We start from the raw sequence: 19560 nt of genomic DNA, 5'->3' as shown, positions 1-19560 counted from the left end.
CATTAATCTCCCCAGCTAAACAAGGATTACTTTGACCGCAATTGTTTCGGTATTATCAAATGGTGCCAGCCCCCCTCCAGTCCCTCAAAGGATGTACAGGTCAAGAAGAAGAGATCCAGGGTTTTGCCTTCCTTGGATGACCAACGTGGTTGAATGCCTCCCTCCCCTCACACGTCTCGGGAAGAGAGAGTACTGCCGACCCCCCCCTCTCCCAAGAAGCTGGACTGAGAGCTGGGGGCTACAATAAGGATGCACCACCACTCCTTTGCCAGACTCCCGTGCACATCTGAGGAGTCTCACTCCAGCCTCGTTCACTCTTCATCCCCTTGCGTGTGGAAGGAATGATAATCAGATGGCCATAGGAGGGGCCATGGGGAAGGACGCTACGGACGCGAGCTGGAGCATGCCCGAACAGGAAGGAGAGGGACACCAAGGATGATTCCAGTCGTCCAACCTAAGCATCCCTCCAGGCTTGCCGGGGAGGGAGTTTGACGTATTCCAGAAGAGAGCGACCACTATTTGCAGGCAGAGGGAGGAAAGTTTCTCCCCCCTTGCCTTCAATGGAGGTTGTTGTCGTCGTCATAGTTGAGGTCAATCTGAGGAATTTCTCTCATCTGGTAGGCTCAGAAAAGGGAGTCTCCTGTAAATGCACTAAGGTTGCATCCCCAAAGAGGCATAGGTCACACTGTGAGCACCAGCTCAGGTGAACCTTCTCCAGATGTCTGCTAGTTCCTAGGCATAGGAGTCCATGGTGGAAAGTGACAGTCTTCTGACGACGTGAAGAGGATGGGCAGAAAGTCGGTCATCACTATCTGCCACCTTTGTTACTTCCTCCAAGGATATCTCAGAGTTGAAGCCCTTAGATTTGGCTCCTTCGTCTACTCAACCAAACTAATGAGAACAATAGTCAGCTTTCCAGAGGGTCATTTTCTCACCAGACCCCAGGTAAGCCAAACATTGTCAGTCTTCAAACAACCCTTTATTTTCTTCTAATTGTGAAGTTTCTCTCATATTGATATATCTATTTTTTTCCATCTTTTCCTTGGTTGCCCTACTGGTCTTCTTCCTTCAGATTCTACATACTTCCTGGGATATCTGTTCTCATCCATTCTCTTCACATGGCCATACAATCGAAACTTCAAAGTACCTAAAGAAGTTAATACCTCGTTAGATGGGCAAAGCTTACATCCAAAAGTTGCCTGGAGCCTCTGATGTAAAACGGTCTCACTAATGACAACTGACCAGTCTTTCTAGGAAGGGAGGGGAGGATTTGTGAGGCGAGGAAGGCCAACATCCTCCTCTCTCTAACAACATGACTTCACCCATGAATTTGGAGTTGATGGCTGGCCTGATTAACTCCTATAGAACGAACAGGTCATTCTAGCTGCTTAAACCCCTTTGAGACATGTCAGAGAAAGTTCTACCTCTCAAAAGGTTCAATGCCCTGGATTGGTTTGAAGAGAATCTCTCTGAGGAGACCACTGTATTTTCGACAGTGGCAACTGTCGTTACCTTGATTAGGGTGACGCCCTAGCTGGATCGTAGGTCTGGCACACTGCAGACCCTTCCATGCAGAACTTGTGTAGCCTCAGGGGGGAAAAGATCAGTCGGAATACCATCTTATTTAGCTATGAGAAACTACAGTATGCGTGGAATGAAATGACGCCTTAACCTAAGGTTCACACCTTTTTTCAAAGAGTCTTGGATCCTCATAAGTCCCCCCTAATAAGAGTGTAACGAGCCGACGTTCTCTCTGGACGTAGTGTCAACAATTAGGGAGACTTTAGCATATGCTTTGTTTACCTCAGTTGCACTTGGTTCTTTGTGGCGATCGAAATTGTTTTTTTTGTGTCCCGCTTTTTGTCCCCTTTTGGGTTTGTGTTGCCCTCCAGTTGTGCCTTATATATACCACTTACCATGCCTAAACAGACCATGGATAAGAACAAACGCATTAAAATAGTCACATTGTTCAAAACAAACCATAAATTATCGCCATGGTTGTTTAACTTGTATGTTGATGGAGTGGTGAGAGAGGTGAATGCTCGAGTGCTTGGACGAGGATTAAAACTGGTAGACGAGAATGACCATGAATGGGAGGTAAATCAGTTGTTGTTTGCGGATGATACTGTACTGGTTGCAGACACAGAAGAGAAGCTTGGATGATTAGTGACAGAATTTGGAAGTGTGTGTGAGAGAAGGAAGTTGAGAGTTAATGTGGGTAAGAGTAAGGTTATGAGATGTACGAGAAGGGAAGGTGGTGCAAGGTTGAATGTCATGTTGAATGGAGAGTTACTTGAGGAGGTGGATCAGTTTAAGTACTTGGGGTCTGTTGTTGCAGCAAATGGTGAAGTGGAAGCAGATGTACGTCAGAGAGTGAATGAAGGTTGCAAAGTGTTGGGGGCAGTTAAGGGAGTAGTAAAAAATAGAGGGCTGGGCATGAATATAAAGAGAGTTCTATATGAGAAATTGATTGTACCAACTGTGATGTATGGATCGGAGTTGTGGGGAATGAAAGTGATGGAGAGACAGAAATTGAATGTGTTTGAGATGAAGTGTCTAAGGAGTATGGTTGGTGTATCTCGAGTAGATAGGGTTAGGAACGAAGTGGTGAGGGTGAGAACGGGTGTAAGAAATGAGTTAGCAGCTAGAGTGGATATGAATGTGTTGAGGTGGTTTGGCCATGTTGAGAGAATGGAAAATGGCTGTCTGCTAAAGAAGGTGATGAATACAAGAGTTGATGGGAGAAGTACGAGAGGAAGGCCAAGGTTTGGGTGGATGGATGGAGTGAAGGAAGCTCTTGAGTGATAGGAGGATAGATGTGAGAGAGGCAAGAGAGCGTGTTAGCAATAGGAATGAATGGCGAGCGATTGTGACGCAGTTCCAGTAGGCCCTGCTGCTGCCTCCGATGCCTTAGATGACAGCGGAGGTAGCAGCAGTAGGGGATTCAGCATTATGAAGCTTCATCTGTGGTGGATAATGTGGGAGGGTGGGCTGTGGCACCCTAGCAGTACCAGCTGAACTCGGTTGAGTCCCTGTTTAAGCTGGGAGGAACGTAGAGAGTAGAGGTCCCCTTTTTGTTTTTGTTTCTTTGCTGATGTCGGCTAACCCCAAAAATTGGGGGAAGTGCCTTGGTATATGTATGTATGTACTGCCTCTCAAATGAAAAAAAAATTATCCTTAAATAAATTCACACAACAATTTCTATTGGATCCCATTAATACAGAACATAAAACCCAGCAATATTGATAAGCAAACCAAATTTTTCATCTGACACTGATCTAATTCCCTGCACCAAATATATTAATAAGGACATGGTATTTTTAGACAGGACGATTTGAAATCCTAAACCCACTAAACAAATTAACAACATAACCCCTAATATCTGCACTCTTGTCCTAATAATACTTCACAGCAAGGAACTCTTTCAGAAGAAAATGGACTAGCCTTACATTAACGCACCTATGGGCCAAGAAAAAATACACAACTTAAGATTCTAAATTGTGTCAGGCTCACAACCAATCAACGCATGAATTGTTATGAGATTTGGGCCATAGACTTTTGTTATATTTTAAATAAGCATTATGAAATATTTCTCCCCATAATAATGAAGTTCAAAGCAGACAACTAACAGCTGACAAGAGTAAGCTTTCAACTAACAGCTGAAAAAACTTCATAAGAGGAAATGCTAGAGAACAAGCTTTCTCCATACCCTACATATAAATCAAAACTGCTGTCGCCAGCCGGCTATGTTAATTTTACACAAGGCTGGGAAAAAATTGGAATCGTATTGTGATTGATTAGATCATTATGAACTACTGAAACTCGATTTGAATCAAGGGGCGAAAAAATATATATCTTATCTAAACAACAGTAGTCGAGAAACTGAAAAGGAGGGAATAATTTAAATCAACTAGTTGGTTTCCATTAATTGCCACATGGCAAGGTGGTTCCCAGAGGGGGGAGGCATTTTGCAAGAAGAGAATAGGAAATTTTTGTTTTGGGGTAGACATAAAAAAGCTCCGAGTAAAAGTAATATGAATATCGGGAGTTTCATGAAAGTGAATATTCTACATATTTTACAGTTCTATATAGGAGACCAAAGTTGTTACTGCATATTTATACCTAGCATATTTTACTTAGCAAAGAATCCTACAAAAACTATCTACCCATCTTGTGGTACCACAACCTAAAGGTTCGAGTCATGGCAGGGATTCAGAAAATGGGTTGTACAAGACATAAATCTGATAGTTACCAAAGTTACTATATCCGAGTTACCAAAATTTTGCAATTATTCATCAACAGAATCTTTTATCTAAATCTCTACATTATACCTTACTTTACTACCAAAGAAATTCATGAATTTTATAATTACAACTTCTTAGCTACCTTACCTCAACACTACTAATGTTTAACAAAAAATAAAAGAATTGAGGCAGGAGAGGTATAACTGGGGAAAAATGTCTGTTGCACCAAGGTCATTGCTCTCAAAGGAAGTACAGTACATGAAGGACTTGCTCTTATATGACATGAAAATTGAAGCAAAGTTAAATTGGTAAACTTACTTGGAAGATCTGATTGGATACAAAATAAAAAGTAAAACATGAAAGAGGCGCAAACTGAATGACGTGGGGAAAGAACTTTCTTTACATTATCATCATTACTAGCTAAGCTACACCACTAATTACGAGAGGAGGCGGCTACAAAGCCAAGGGCTCCAACAAGAAAGGCAGTCCAGTGTGAAAAGAAGCAAAGCAATAACAAATAAACAAGTCGTACCCTGCCTTGCGTCATTAATCAGTTCCAAGAGATGCAACATGTCTACTTTTTACTTAGATCAGTTTTTATCTCTTCAAAGTGACATACACTTTCTATACACGTAATATACATGAAAGAATATACAACCTGCTCTCATTCTACAAAAAGCACATACCTACTACAATAAACCTTCATAGGAAGTACATATATTGCATGTACTGTATATAATTTGAATGAAATGTGTAGTTTTGTGAGAGAGAGAGAAGAGAGAGAGAGAGAGAGAGAGATGAGAGAGAGAGAGAGAGAGAGAGACAGAGAGAGACGAGAAGAGAGAGAGAGAGAGAGAGAGAGAGAGAGAGAGAGAGAGAGAGAGAGAGAGACAGAGAGAGAGAGAGAGAGAGAGAGAGAGAGAGAGAGAGAGAGAGAGAGAGAGAGAGAGAGAATGATAGGATAAACAATGTTAAAACACAAAAAACTGTAATATCAACAATATTAGCATAATAATAAATGTCACTTTACCTTGAAGCTGGTATCTCCCCTGCTTATTGTACATGGAAAATGGTAGAGTTGGAAGTGTGGAGTTAGTCGGGGGAGGAGGAGGAGGATGACATAGCTGACGGTGAAGATGAAACTTTAAATGTGCTATTGTTGTTATGGGAGTTGATTAACCCGACATCGATGGCAGCAGTTCTTCGGCATCAAGATCTGGTGACGACTCGGCAGTTTTTGGTTTTTGATCCAGACTAAGAACAGATTCAGTTTGCCTAATGGTGGTCTCTCTTTAATCCTTAAAAATCAGCCTGTATGGCATTGTGTGTACTAAATCTTCAATACCATGTTATTTTTACAAAATGTTTGACTACAGGATCCTGGGACTCGAAGATCGACAAAAATATTGATAGATGGTAAAATCCATTACATTTCTTTGAACTTGAAATCTTTTGGTTCTGGGTGCAGGAATCTGTCCTTATTTTTGTTGCTCCTCTAACTCGATCAACTGTTCAGAATATTCCTCTTCCAACTCCATCTATAGTTCATTACTCAGTGCTACCAATTTCACAAAATGTCCTTAACTGGCTCTTCAAAGACTTTAAAACCATGCACGATTTGAGAGTAGTAGTTTCCACGCTTCGTTCATAGCCAATTGGGTCACTTCGGCCCCAGAAGTGTTTATGTTCAAGTACTTGATATATATTGTATCCCTTTCTAAAATTCCGAATATTTATCTCATCCTCTCCCGAAGTAGCATCAACTGACTGCCATAGGGTATGGCATAAATAGTAGAACTTAAATATTGGTATGATGACTTGGCCTATGAGTTTGCATTAGAGGTGGTGGAGGCAACTTTTACAGGCCGATCCATGTCATTCAGATGCGAAATGTCTGAGGGTATTGTTCAATATCATCATAGCATTGGAAGGGAGTTTCTCTGACCTTCAATATTCCTTGACTGATGTATAAAGGCTACTAAACCATTCTGTGACTGATGAATACCAGCTACTAAACCAAACTTTAAAAATGGCCAAAGACCTATGCCTTTGGATTATCCCTCCAAATCACGTCAAGCGTGTACTTCGGGAAGTTCTTGAGGGTTCGAGGATTAAGGATATGGTAGAGTAATAAAGGTTTCAGTTTAAAATCTCCAGTGATGCTTCCCTTAACATTAAAGTTAGCCTATCCTCAGGTAACTTATACCATGGCATGGTTTTCTCTTCCTAAGAAATATATGAGTAATCAGGCATTCCCTTCTAGAATAATCCCGTCTCGTTGACACTGAAGAAAAAGTTCTGGGGAAATTTGATCTTGATTTATCTAGGGATTCTGGAAATTCCTTGGCAGCCACGGTATTAGCAAAGCTTCTCCTTGGATTTTAATATTGTCTTGAGTGTTTCTTGAACCAATTAAACCATCCATGACTTCTGACAAATGGAGTTTTTTTTTTGCAAGCCCTAAAACAAAGACTTAACCTTTCCTAAATAAGCAAATGGCTTGTAGGAATTTGTTCAAGTATGTATCCGTCGTTTTATCAAAATGGTTAAGTGTTCCATTTCATCAAAGATTTTGCCTCTTTATATTAACATTAGAAGTTTTTGATGACGGAGTCTTTTCCTCCACATATTGGACAATGTGGTCTTCATCATAAATAATAGTGGACACAGTTGTCCAAAGCAGACTTAAAGCATGTGCAATGTTTATAACTTTTTCACCCTTGTTGTCAGAGATCTCCACGGCTATGGGAGAACTTGAAGTGCATGCTAGTGCGAGGCATTCACTGGGGGAATTCCACACTTCACCAAGCCTGAAAAAAATGCCAAATTCGGAGATAATTTGTATTTTTCCCTAGCTAATAAAAACCTGGAGTTATTTATGTGGATATTCTTTCAGCGGCAGCTGGAGGTAGCCACTAGAATATTAAGTGCAAGGTGGCAAACCTGCCTAACCACTTAGCAGGTACTGTAGGCAGTGGGTGGCTGGGGGGTACCTAGCTGCCTATATAATTTATATACTCTCACAGCAGTGAGAAAAGTAACTTTTTCTTTAGGCTCAGCAGTGATCGGACATGTCTGCTCTCCTCCTGACAGTCATTGGACTCCTTAATTCGTTTGCTTTCTCATTACAGGCGTACGTGTCCAGGGCGAGAGGGTGCCGCGTGCGGGACCTTTATGTTGTCGTTGGAAACCAACTGGCATTCTCTGTGCCCTGCGTGTCAAGGGCATCGTTGCGAGCATGGCTCGTCCTGCGCAGAGTGTAGGGAGTGGTCTGCCTCCCAATGGGAGAGGTTTGGAAGGGGCACGAAGAAGGCTAAGCGCGTTCGTTCTCGCTCAAGGGGAGCATTCTTCTTCTTCTGGCACCCCGAAATCGCTTTTTAAAGCTCCTTCTCGCGCACGCTCTCTCGAGGGATGCACGAGCAGGAATGCAGATCACTCACCTTCCAGGCAACCCCAGGGTACTGGGGGAGTTGTTGCTTCCCCTAGAGGAGCCCCTTTTCCTCTAGCCGCTGGCAAGCCTTTTTCCCTTGCAGATATATTACAGGTGTGTCATCCTTGGGATTTCCGGACCCCCTTCGGAGGAGCTGCAGCGTCTTCTTCAGCATGGTGCCACGAGGGAACCTTTTCCGGAGCCGTCGACATCGAGTTTGTTGAGGAGAGCAAGGGGCCATAAAGTCTGTTCAGCATAAGGCTAGGCAATCAATCGAGCAAGCATCATCTTGTGTGTTGCCAGAGAAAACTTGGCCTTCTTCTTCCTCAGAGAATAAGCCCTCCACTAAAGGGGGACATGATAATCTGCACTTGGCACATGTGGATGATTGCAACCAATCATACCCCCTACAAGAGGCATGTAGTGTGTGTGATTCTAAAGTTAGTCGTACCACGAGCCGGTTGTAGTATCCACCCTCTTACCTGAATTTACAAAATTAAATTCACTTCCATTATTGACATGACGCTAACAATCAACCATTCCTACCTTTAAAGAAAAAGTAACAATCAAAGCCTCTGGTTAGGTTGTAACAGAATGCCCATACTCATTGTACTGAAGACAAAAGTGATGTGTCTTTAACAGAATTGGGGTCTGGGCTACCATTCCGGGCTCATCACCTGTCGTTAACAAAGTCAATGACCATTCGAGCTCTGCTGAGGACATTACTTATTTTAAATGATGAAAAGTATTTTCTTATATGTGAGAACAAACAATATATTTTGTTCTTTTCTTTTGCACAAGTTTTTTTCACCATACTACTTTTATTAATCACCAAAAATATTCTACACATTAATGAATTGACTGCCAGGCCATATGCCGTTCATGTTAAGTATGGGGGCTTATCCTGACCTCCCCTGAATAAAGGGGCAAAGGCAACTGTATCACAAAGGGGTGCTGTTAAAAAAGTCCAAGAGGTGAGGATTGGAACTCTGGACATCGACAGCCCGACCGGCTGAAGCACAGTGGTTTGGTAGTTTGTTAAAGGTTTTTAAAGAAGGAGGTGGATGCAAGAAGAAGGCCAAAGTTTATATCGATAAAAAAATATAGCAATTGACATGCAGGAGAAAGAACCAAGAGAAAATTATACAGGGCAGAAAGTGGAGATCACTAAGAAACTGCAACTGAAAATAAAGGGACTTTTCCCAATTAAGGTTGAATCAGATGTTTCAACTTACCCATTTTAGGGATTTCAAACCATCACCTTTTACATGGAAAATCTGCCTTTCTATCCATTTCCAGCGAAGATTTCAACCGGAACCTCTTTAAGGAAGGCATTGAATCTATTCCTTTCCAAACGTTTGCAAATAACTTCCTAAAAAGATTTCAACGTAACCCCTTTTTAAAGGGACACCTGCATTTCTACCTTTTCCAAAGGAATTCTTCAACCTAATCTTACCTTCAACAGATACTTCCATGTCTACTTTCAAAGAAGATTCCAACCAACCCCTTTTTTTTATAAGGGGAAACAGTCACCACATGTCAAAAAGGTAAAATCTAAAGAAGAAGAGTGCTTACAGAAACACACAATATAGTAAAAGAAAAACCTTAGTTATTTGTTGGACCACTTCTTAAGAGACGTATTAACTTAGAAGTAATATCTAAGGGTACAACCTATTCCCCTGAAGTTCACAATGATTAAAGTAATCAAAACATAAATGACAATGATCATTATACCAGACATAAATGCTGAATTGATTAAAAGACATGAAAATCAGGCACTACATAAATATAAAGTACTGTATAATATAAACATGACAGCTACAAAGACATTTAAATACTGTAACTCTAAAAATACATATAAAAATGCCAAAGATGATCATTATGGTTACCTAAAAGAAAAAAAAAATTCTCATGCTATCACATTGACAAAAAAAAAAACCTACAAAATAGAGCTGTACCTTGCATAAATTTAAACATTATAACAAACATTATGTAAATTTCTTTAAATTGGTTAACACAGGCTCCTACGATGACACTTTTCAAAATCTGACTTCTTTGAAAACTAATTCCAGCTAAAGAAATGCAAATGTAGAGGACGACGACATAAGCCCTTTGTGGGTACTGTAAGGTGTGATGTGTATCAAAAAAATCGATCAGCCAGCCATCTCACTCACCTTTGTAGCAAATATAATAATACAGTAACCTTAAAATTACAATTCCCCAAACTGAAACAAAGGATTAACTTGGCTTTAAGGATTTATTGGAAAATTACCAATTTTCTCACAATTACATTTCAGTTACTGCATACATAAAACAATTACATCCACACATCTAAATAATGCATCTCTTCACTAACCAACCTACGAAAACGGCACTGAAATGGGTGTGAAGTGTAATTCAAAAACCTGAGAACATACATTTATATAACACCACAAAAAATCCATTTTTCAAGATTGGTAGCTATCACTTATTCAACTGTCAGAACTAGTCCATTCACTTGAATAAAATTTTTCATTTCATCCTCTATTTTCAAATACACAACTGAACACTGTCAGTTATATATTTACAGAAAACATTAAAATAACTAAAAAAAATAATTGTTAATTTGTATGGAAAGTAAATAATTTCCTACACTGACAAAAACTATGATAAATCTGGTTCTATCATTTCAAAGGAGAATTTAGAGAAACATCAGGTAAAGACTCCATCTGCTATTTCCGTCATCTTCAATCCACCGAGAGTGTACAGCAAGTTGTCCTTGTTTGCTTCCTCGCCTTCATTTTCCACCCAGAGATGGAACATGTACACAGCTGCACCCTCTGGAGTACCTTTCTTATTCTTCTCGGACTCCATGTACTCAATCTAGAGGAGTAAAATACTCGATAAATAGGACTTGCTTATAGTAATCAACCACACTACTGCACTCATTTCATTATTACAGACTTTTTGTAGCTAATTTTGAAGTTCTGAAGATTCCAGATTCCTGAACTATAAGGATATTCCAATGTAAAAACATACACCTCCAGTTAAAAATTACATAGCTTTTTTAACAAAATTAAGCAAAAAGAGAAGCCATGCCAAAAATAGAATTACACAGTATGATGATTAGTTCTTGCGATTAACATATCACTCATCAGAAACTACAAAAATAAGAACAGAGCAAAGTCACCAATATTGGTGTATATAGTAGGAATGGTTATCAGAAGAATGGCTATGGAAGTGACCATTGAGATTATAGACAGCAAAGATATGTGGAACCGAAGAGATTAAAAGTGAAAATGCTATGATACAATGGTGATACTTTGATTAAGGGGAAGGACAAGGTTTAAAGTCTGTAAAATATGTCTTGTATGAGGGAGAGGTTATCAACAAATAAAACTGATAGAGGGGAATAACAATGCTTAGTAAACAAGGAAGGTTGATTAAGAACTTAACCCTTTTACCCCCAATGGACGTACTGGTACGTTTCACAAAACTCATCCCTTTACCCCCATGGACGTACCAGTACGTCCTTGCAAAAAAATGCTATTTACATTTTTTGCATATTTTTGACAACTACATGGGAAACTTCAGGCATTTTCCAAAATAATGAGAACAACCTGACCTCTCTATGACAAAAATTAAGGCTGTTAGAGCAATTTAAAAAAAAATATATTGTAAAACGTGCTTGAAAAAGAAAACGGCTGGGGGTTAAGGGTTGGAAAGTTCCAAATGGCGGTGGGGGTAAAAGGGTTAATATGAAAGAGCAATGTGAGAGCTGTGCAAGTCAAGGAACAAAGCAGTTTGTAGCATAAATGGACCTCTAAAAAAACTGAGACAAAGTAGAGGAAACGGATATAGCCTATGGAACGGAATATGGTGCCAAAAGCAACTAAAAGCTATTTTGATGAAAGAAAACCCTCTGTTATGGGGACATTTGTAACAACAAGAGATCAACTAACTATGGTATACCTTCATTTATCTAGCAATAAAGTATTTGACATGAAGGAAATCAATTTGATTGACATGGGACTGCATAAATTTAGGTCTCCACACCAAGTGGAGTTCATCATATTCCTTGCTTTTACTTTTCTAAAACTGAGTCGTCATTATGAGTGCAAGAAGACAATAAACTGTTTGAGCAGGTGAAGTCAGGGATCTTTAATGTCTTTAGGCCAAAACCAAATTCCTTCTCTTACAATTTGTATCCCTTATCACTTTTGTACAATTTTGAGTTCCATAAATTCTTTCCTTTGCTTTGCTGATCTTTTCTCTTGTCTTTAAACATTGACAAATTTGTTTCTAGTTTACATTTCTTTAATTTTTTTGACCTCTTGCACCCTACTGGTATAAAATATTCTAATCTTATCTTTCTTCAAATCATGTGCCTTATTTTAGAGCACATACTGTATCTTTACTCTATGCGTCTGGAAATGTAACTCGGTAGTGTGGTTGTATTAATTACTTACAATTTTATCATAAATTTAAAAATAATTTTTAGTTTCAAAAGCAAAAACTTAAAAATGTCATGTATGAATTACTGACAAAAAACTTAAGTATATCAACATCTTGTGCTATAAAAGAGCAAAATACATACCTTCCCAGAAGAAAATAAACCACAATGCAGTACATAAATAATTTTTTATCCAAAAATACACATCAATTACCTCATCATCCTGAAATCCGAGTTTCTTAGCCAGAGCTTTCCATTTGTCACCACCTAATTTAACAAGGTTTTTGGCCAGTGCCTTCTGCTCTTCTTCATTGATGGCCCTCACATCCGGTCGATCTTCCCCACCATCGACTTCCATAGACTCCTCCTCATCCTTGACACCATCATTTTGTTCTAAAATTACCTTCTCATCTTCTTTGTCATCTTCTTCCTCTGCTTTCATGTCATCCGATAACTGGGACTGATAGAGACATTGAACAATGGGTAAATTTTGGGGAAAATATTTCATAAAAAGTAAACAATAATATTACAATTTTAAAAACAATACTTCTTAAACTGGATATCAGCCATTCATATTCACTCACCCCAATTGATATTGTAAGGATAATGAACCATCACTTGGAAATTCATTGACAATAGCCAATGAGCTAGACAGGATGAAGAAAAAGCCCAAGAGATAACCGTGAACCTCCAAACAGGAAAAATGCACTTACCAGAATGCTCTCCTTTCCAAATCTGGACAATATCGATTCAATAATTGGCAAACTTACTTGGCTAAGACAACTCATAGAGGAATGGGGAATAAAACACAGGGATTTATCTTGTTTAGCTGTATGGTAAAAAAAGTCAATTTAAGGTAAGGCCAACAAGATAGAAAGCCTTTCCACTCCCATGTAATGTAGGGACCATCCTAACCCTATAACCTGCCCCTGGCAACTGAGCAGATCTACAAGTTTAAAGGCCGCTCATGAATGGCAGAGGCAAGGGACAGTGACACTGCCCTAGCAAGCAGGACAATGCCCTAGAGACTGACCATATTACATATGATCAGCGTCCAAGCCACCTCTCCACCCAAGCTAGGACCAAGGAGGGGCAGGCAATGGCTGCTGATTACTCAAACTCACACTCCTTAGCTCACAGTGATAGTGAGGTTGCAGCGACCAAAGGAATTAACGAGTTTGAGCGAGACTCAAACCCCAGTCCTGCAACAACCAGGCAAGGACACTACCACCAGGCCACCACAACATTACTTTTACCTGTACAGTATGTGTCTGGCTAAAACGCCACGAATCGCCGCTCAGATGTGCATCTGCTATGTAAATATGCAAAGAGGCAGGATTCTTGTCCTCTTATGAGTGAAGTGGTGCAACCGACATATTCATGGTAATTAAATAGTGTTCAGCTTTAATATCAAGCGCTTCAAGGGTTGAGTACTACCTTGGATCTTGCAGAACTTCTTCAACCTTTGTCTACAAGAGAATAAATGCAGCACACCTTAAAATCTATAAAAAGAACAATAAAAATCCATCTTAATGTAAGCCTTTTCTGGCTGGAATTCTCCCAAAAATTCTCTTTAAACGATAAGAGAGCCTATGCATATTAGATGCAATTCAGAACCTTCACAAGATGACTAACTTATAATGCATTTCCCAGAACCTTCACAAGATGACTAACTTATAATGTATTTTCACCTAAGTCAAAAAGTAGTACTGGATCCTGCTACTAAATCTCCTGACCAGATGAAATAGATCAGGATAGATGGCCTGAAGAGAAGAGAGCTAACCAAGTTGTGGGAATGAGTAGCAAAGTCTGTTCCACAGCAGCTAGGAAGCTGGGGGTCCATGAGGCAGAGACCTTTATCATTTTCTATTTTCCCACTGATGAATCCTCGCTTGATAACTACATACAGCAGGGAAGAGAACAAATCTTTAGTCAATTTTGGTCTCTGGGGAGAGAGAGCCTTGTTCAACGAACTAGCAATATTCTACAGAAAGAGCCAGCGAGATAGCTCCATGCTCAATTGGCTAGCAGGAAAGGTCCCATTCCTAGTCTTCCGAAGTCCTTTGAATCATTATGGTACATACATACATACATATACCAAGGCACTTCCCCCAATTTTGGGGGGTAGCTGACATCAAACAAATGAAACAAAAAAGGGGACATCTCCTCTCTATGTTCCTCCCAGCCTGACAAGGGACTCAACCGAGTTCGGCTGCTACTGCTAGGGTGGCACAGCCCACCCTCCCACATTATCATTATGGTATATCAGACTAATTGGGCTTTTACTTTACTCAGCTGGAGATTGAATACTTTAGGCTTAATTGGTCTTCTAGGTATCTATTGAACACTATCCCTGTAACACAAATGGCCATAGGCCACCGAAGGTGGGATGCACCCGCATTACTGAAAACTTACTAGGTCAGGTTCTTTCCTAGTTTTGTTCAAGGTCTCCCTCGATGGTGAAGTTGACATCAGCTATGCCAGTGAAGGAGGAGGAATAGGAGGTAAAGCTCAAGCTGTACTAAACAGCCTCAGAACTAGGAACTAGAAGACAATGCTTATGGGACACAAAAACAATTCAGGAAGTGAAGCTAAGATGTTAACAATACAGAGTACTAAAGGAATGCACAGAGCATTGGGAAATCCTTTCATAGGTAAACAAATACTGGCTCTATAGGGAATAATGTTAAACTAATGTTGTGATTCCTGATTACTGTAACTGTAGAAATACAGTCTTACCTCAATATAGGAAAATGAATTTCTGTGACAGTCTTTTGAATAGATTTACAGAGATCTTAGTTGCACCCTTCAACTATGACTTGCACCATCCCTTAAAGAAAAGAGCTGTGAGCGATAAAGTACAGCTACCAAAAATCCATTACTAAAATTCATGGTATAAATAATCTGAAGCATCAGGATGATAACTAGCAGTTAGTGATATTGATCCATCATACGAGTGAACTAGGGCCCTCCTGGTAACTGCTAATCAACAACAAGTACATATCAAGAAATCTGACGGCAAAAGAGACAGAAGTTCTCCATCAAGAAACAGGTGACTGCAACTCATGTTGCTTTCAGACATTTTGATTGATATGGCTTTAAATCTATAAGCTTCTCTAAAGATAAGAGGGCTACATGTGCTTTTCACTAATACTTCAGCTCCCGGCTAAAACACTTTCTGTCTTTTTAAGTACGTGTATTCCATTTGGTCTCTACCTACATAGCTGTAAAACTTTACATTATCTTGACCCAATTTCAACTTCTTATCTAAAAAGAAATCCTTCTTCAGGAGAGTTATTTGACAGCATAGATAAACGATCCAAAAATCTTGTTAAACTCCTTCTTATGAACCATAAAAAAGTACGGGGAATACCGCTGGGATAACTATCGCCTGGTTAATCAACTGTACTGCACGTGTTTACACATATCACCTATTCTGGATAAACTCTTTCCTTGTTACTAATGGTATTCCTAAATAATAATAATAATAAAAAAAAAACTGGCAGAGAAAATACAACCTCAGGAATAATTTTAACATTAAGGCTAAAATAAACGCAGACACACTTATTTATGATAACATACCGGTAATTCCTTGGCTAATTTCTTGATCATAGTTGTTAGATATTCTGGTAATGTGGCAATAGGGCTGGCTGAATGAGTGAAAAAATGTGGAGATCTGTTTGCTAGTAGACGTAACCCTCGCCAACCAAAATTACTGTCGTTTACAAGCCTGTGAAAGACAGATATTAGTTGTTGCAGTAAATAGATGTTGCAAAAAAATTTTGCTAGGTAATATCAAATAAAGGAGAAGACCCAAAGGCTATTTAAAAAAAACAATCTATATAGTACATACTGTACATACATATACCATGGCACTTCCCCCAATTTTGGGGGGTAGCCGACATCAACAAATGAAACAAAAACAAAAAGGGGACCTCTACTCTCTACGTTCCTCCCAGCCTAACAAGGGACTCAACCTATATAGTGGCTAGATAAAAACAAAAAAGGATGCTTTAAAAAAATGTTTTATCATCCATTACTTGCATAAGTGACTACCATAAATCAATATAGGGAAAGCTTAGAATAAGCTTCAGTTGTATACAAACATTTAGCTACCCAATACAGTGGTTGTTAGATTTGTCTAGTACAGTACTGTAGTAGTAACATAAAAAGATAGGGGAAAAAAATTGTTTGCCTTAATCTCTTTACTGACTATACCATCCACAATGGTAAGATATATGTATTGAGTTAATTATTGCCATGTTTTTTAGCTTCAAGACCTCACTGTAATCGAGGAAGGAAGGAAGGAAGCTAATTAGAGGCTAATACAACAAATACTACTATCAATTTTAAAAACAATATGTAATTTTCCTAGCTATACAATCCTGAGTAATTTATGTGGGTTGCTACAAGTCAGTTTTCTATGACCAGACAATCAATGAAAATTGATTTCTTCATACTATACTTCATTGCTAAGCAACCATGGTTGTCTCCTTTAGAAATACAAGTGTTATTCTGCTCCATTGGATGTTAGGATTTCGTTCAGTCTAACGAATCAGACAAAGCAGTGTAATATTGTAAAAGTCCAAACTGTGTCAGGGATAGTAAAGAAGTATTGCCTATTACTGTAGCTTTTGGTTCAGGATTGATTAGCAATATACCAGGAGCTAGTAAACTGCCGGTGAGAGGTAATTACACCAAAAGATTTGGAATTTTACAAGGTTAAGTCTCATTGCTGCTAGAAGGCACAAAGGCCTTTCTACATAATTTTTGTCCCAGATTAATTTTGATAATTAGCAATGACCACTCTCCATTCGAGAATAACTTTACCGAGAGGGAGAATGTTTAGACTTGAGGTTACTTGTGTACCTCTTCTACCAGGTGGCATGGCAGGAATGAGGCTTATTTGGAAACCATAAGTTGTTACCAAGGATTTGTCTTTTCCTAGGTCTCACTGGAGTCGCATAAGACTTCCTCCACAGCTCCTTTGGCCAACAATTTGGATACTTACCCTAATAAGAGGAGGTCCTTTATTGGGCCTTTTGTATAAAACTGCTGGATGGTCAGAGTCCTGGTCAGAGGTGGCGGACAGGCTAAGAAAAAGGACTCGATATCCTGAACGGAGGACTCCAACCGTCCAAGGGTCAGCACCTTAGTGAAAAGCTTTGTCAGCATTTGCCCACTGGTCGTAAGCTTGGGGACTTGCCCTCCATAGCGTGAGCCCCTGTGACCGCACCTTTTTTGTCCGGAGAGATGATCTCTCCAACGAAAGGTAGATCTGGAGTTAGAAAGTACCACATCCAATGTGTGTCTGGGGCGTTGAGATTGTGGGAAGATCGAGTCAATAGCGCACCGTGTTAACAGTTTGCACGTGAGGGGACTCATCCAGTTCATCTAAACGACAAATGAGGCTCATAATATTAATAAAGTGTAAGGCTTCTGAGCCTGACATAGAGACCTTGAGAGGATTACATCAGCGGGGCTGGTGCTTGCATGCACAGCAAGGTTCTCCGGAGAGTCATTAATAGTATCAATGTCATTGTCAGGTTGTCTGTCATTCTCCACTTTTGGGCTGTACTATTTAAGTCATCTGGTTCTTCACTCCTCCTCGAACAGCCTTCCTTTCTCTTGTGTCATTCAGATTGTGATGGGAATATGAGGCAGAGAAGGAATGGGAGGAGTCTAGCTCACTATCGTTATATGTTGTTATAGTTTATATAGGAAATATTTATTTCAATGTTGTTACTGTTCTTAAAATCTTTTTTATTTTTTCTTGTTTCCTTTCCTCACTGGGCTATTTTCCTTGTTGGGGGCCCAGGCTTATAGCATCCTGTCTTACCAACTAGGGTTGTAGCTAAGCAAGTAATAATAATAATTCGCTTCTAGCAACAGAGTTCGAGGCAGAAGAATTGAAGTCTCTCTCAGAGCTCAATTTATGAGAGCGAATTCTCTGTAAGCTGCCAAATAGGGCGTCTACGGCGTGGGCCTCATCTAAGCATTTAACGAAAATCACCTCATCTGTGCCAGATGAAGGTGTGACCCCTGGGAAGAGGGGAAAAGCTTTTCGCCTTTAATCTGTCCTCTGGACCTGAAAAAAATGGTCCGAAACAGACTGTCGTTCCGTAGAACGAGTGACCTGGTATGACGCATTATTTACTGTACATTAGACTAGTGTGTGGCTGATCATGAAAATTAATGGGTTTGCTATTAGCATAAGACATAGGTTTACTATTAGCCTAAGTCAAGGCTTTGTCCTCGTGAGTCCTAGCGAGATATTCATAAAACTCTGAGGGAAACTTTGAAATAACAGAAGGTCAATCTACCGCGCCCTCAGGGGAGCGTTGATCGTAAACTAGCTTGTGAGGTTCTGGTAGGAACATGCTGTGTTAGCATTGTTATGTTGTGGAGGAATATTCTCAAGCATTGAAATGTTGCCATGTGATATGTGTCATTGCAGATGGACACTACTACTAGATTTGTATTGATGGCTTGCTCCATGCATGGAGAAGTTTCATCACGCGCAGAGATGGAGGTGCATGTCGTGACGTCATCACACGTAGGAATATCAGTGCAAACAGCTTCATCGGGCTGAACAACAAAAAGCAGTAGTCTGCCATTATCCTACATAACTTTCCAGCTCTCATAGGCTTGGAAGGAGATGACAGAACAAAAGAAATGGGTGGGTTTGGTAATGTTTGGGGTGTGGATGCAGCTGAAGCGGTCTGACCACCATTGTCATAAATTGTTAGAGTCCTTAAGACTATATAGAGGAGATCTGAGTTTAGGACCCCTTTAAGTATGAGGCAAGCCTAGTTGCCTAGTTTGTGAGAATAGGTTGGAGACTGAAAATAATCATCTCCTGACAAGGCAGCCTCAGGAGTGTGGGAAAAAGCCATCTCAACACTAGAGTTCCACAAACGGGAACATGAGTAGGATTCCAACTCTCGAATTAGAAAAGTTTCCGAGAGCAGAAAGGCTTTCTCTGAAAATTCATTCACATGTTCACCCTTCGTAAGCATGGTTACTAGGCTGTGACCAGGCTCATGGTACATGGATACTAAAGTCAGAGTGTTTTCTACAAGTGCCAGCTCAAGGCCCCGCCGTATATGATCAACAATATCAAGATTATTATGGGAGTCGTCTTGTGACTAAAGTCTAAGAGGACTCTCAAAGCAAAATAATAGTGGGAGGCTTTCATTGAAAGGAACCTCGGTCTCTTACTCCTCTTGGGAGAAGAGTAAGTAGGAGAGAAATCTCACTTGGTTTCCTGTGACGAGAATATCTCTCCCATTGGGAAAGTCCACTATCTACGTACTTTCGAAGCTTACCAGACATAAAGTACTCACTCCTAACTCACAGATAATGAATAGTAATGTAAGTGACTGCGAATAAAGAAAACACAATTCACAAACACTAAAAGGGTAAGCAAGCTGAATGCGAGAGTCTCGATCACC

General features: G+C 39.9%; 1 protein-coding gene across 1 annotated transcript in view; it reads right to left on the bottom strand.

Moving 5' to 3' along the window:
- Positions 1-9912: 9912 nt before the first annotated feature.
- Positions 9913-19560, bottom strand: part of Hpr1 (THO complex 1-like protein Hpr1) — a 75624-nt gene continuing 65976 nt past the window's right edge. The window contains exons 12-14 of the mRNA XM_068344772.1: positions 15689-15836; positions 12321-12566; positions 9913-10536 (exon numbers count right to left, since the gene is read on the bottom strand). Coding sequence (XP_068200873.1) covers positions 10366-10536; positions 12321-12566; positions 15689-15836 — 565 coding nt within the window. The 3' untranslated portion in view covers positions 9913-10365. The remainder of the gene's footprint in view (positions 10537-12320; positions 12567-15688; positions 15837-19560) is intronic.

Source organism: Palaemon carinicauda, chromosome 21 (genome assembly GCF_036898095.1).
Source record: "Palaemon carinicauda isolate YSFRI2023 chromosome 21, ASM3689809v2, whole genome shotgun sequence".
NCBI classification, from domain to species: Eukaryota; Metazoa; Arthropoda; class Malacostraca; order Decapoda; family Palaemonidae; genus Palaemon; species Palaemon carinicauda.
The sequence above is the reverse complement of the archived record's forward strand: the minus strand, read 5'-3'. Positions and strand labels throughout refer to the sequence as shown.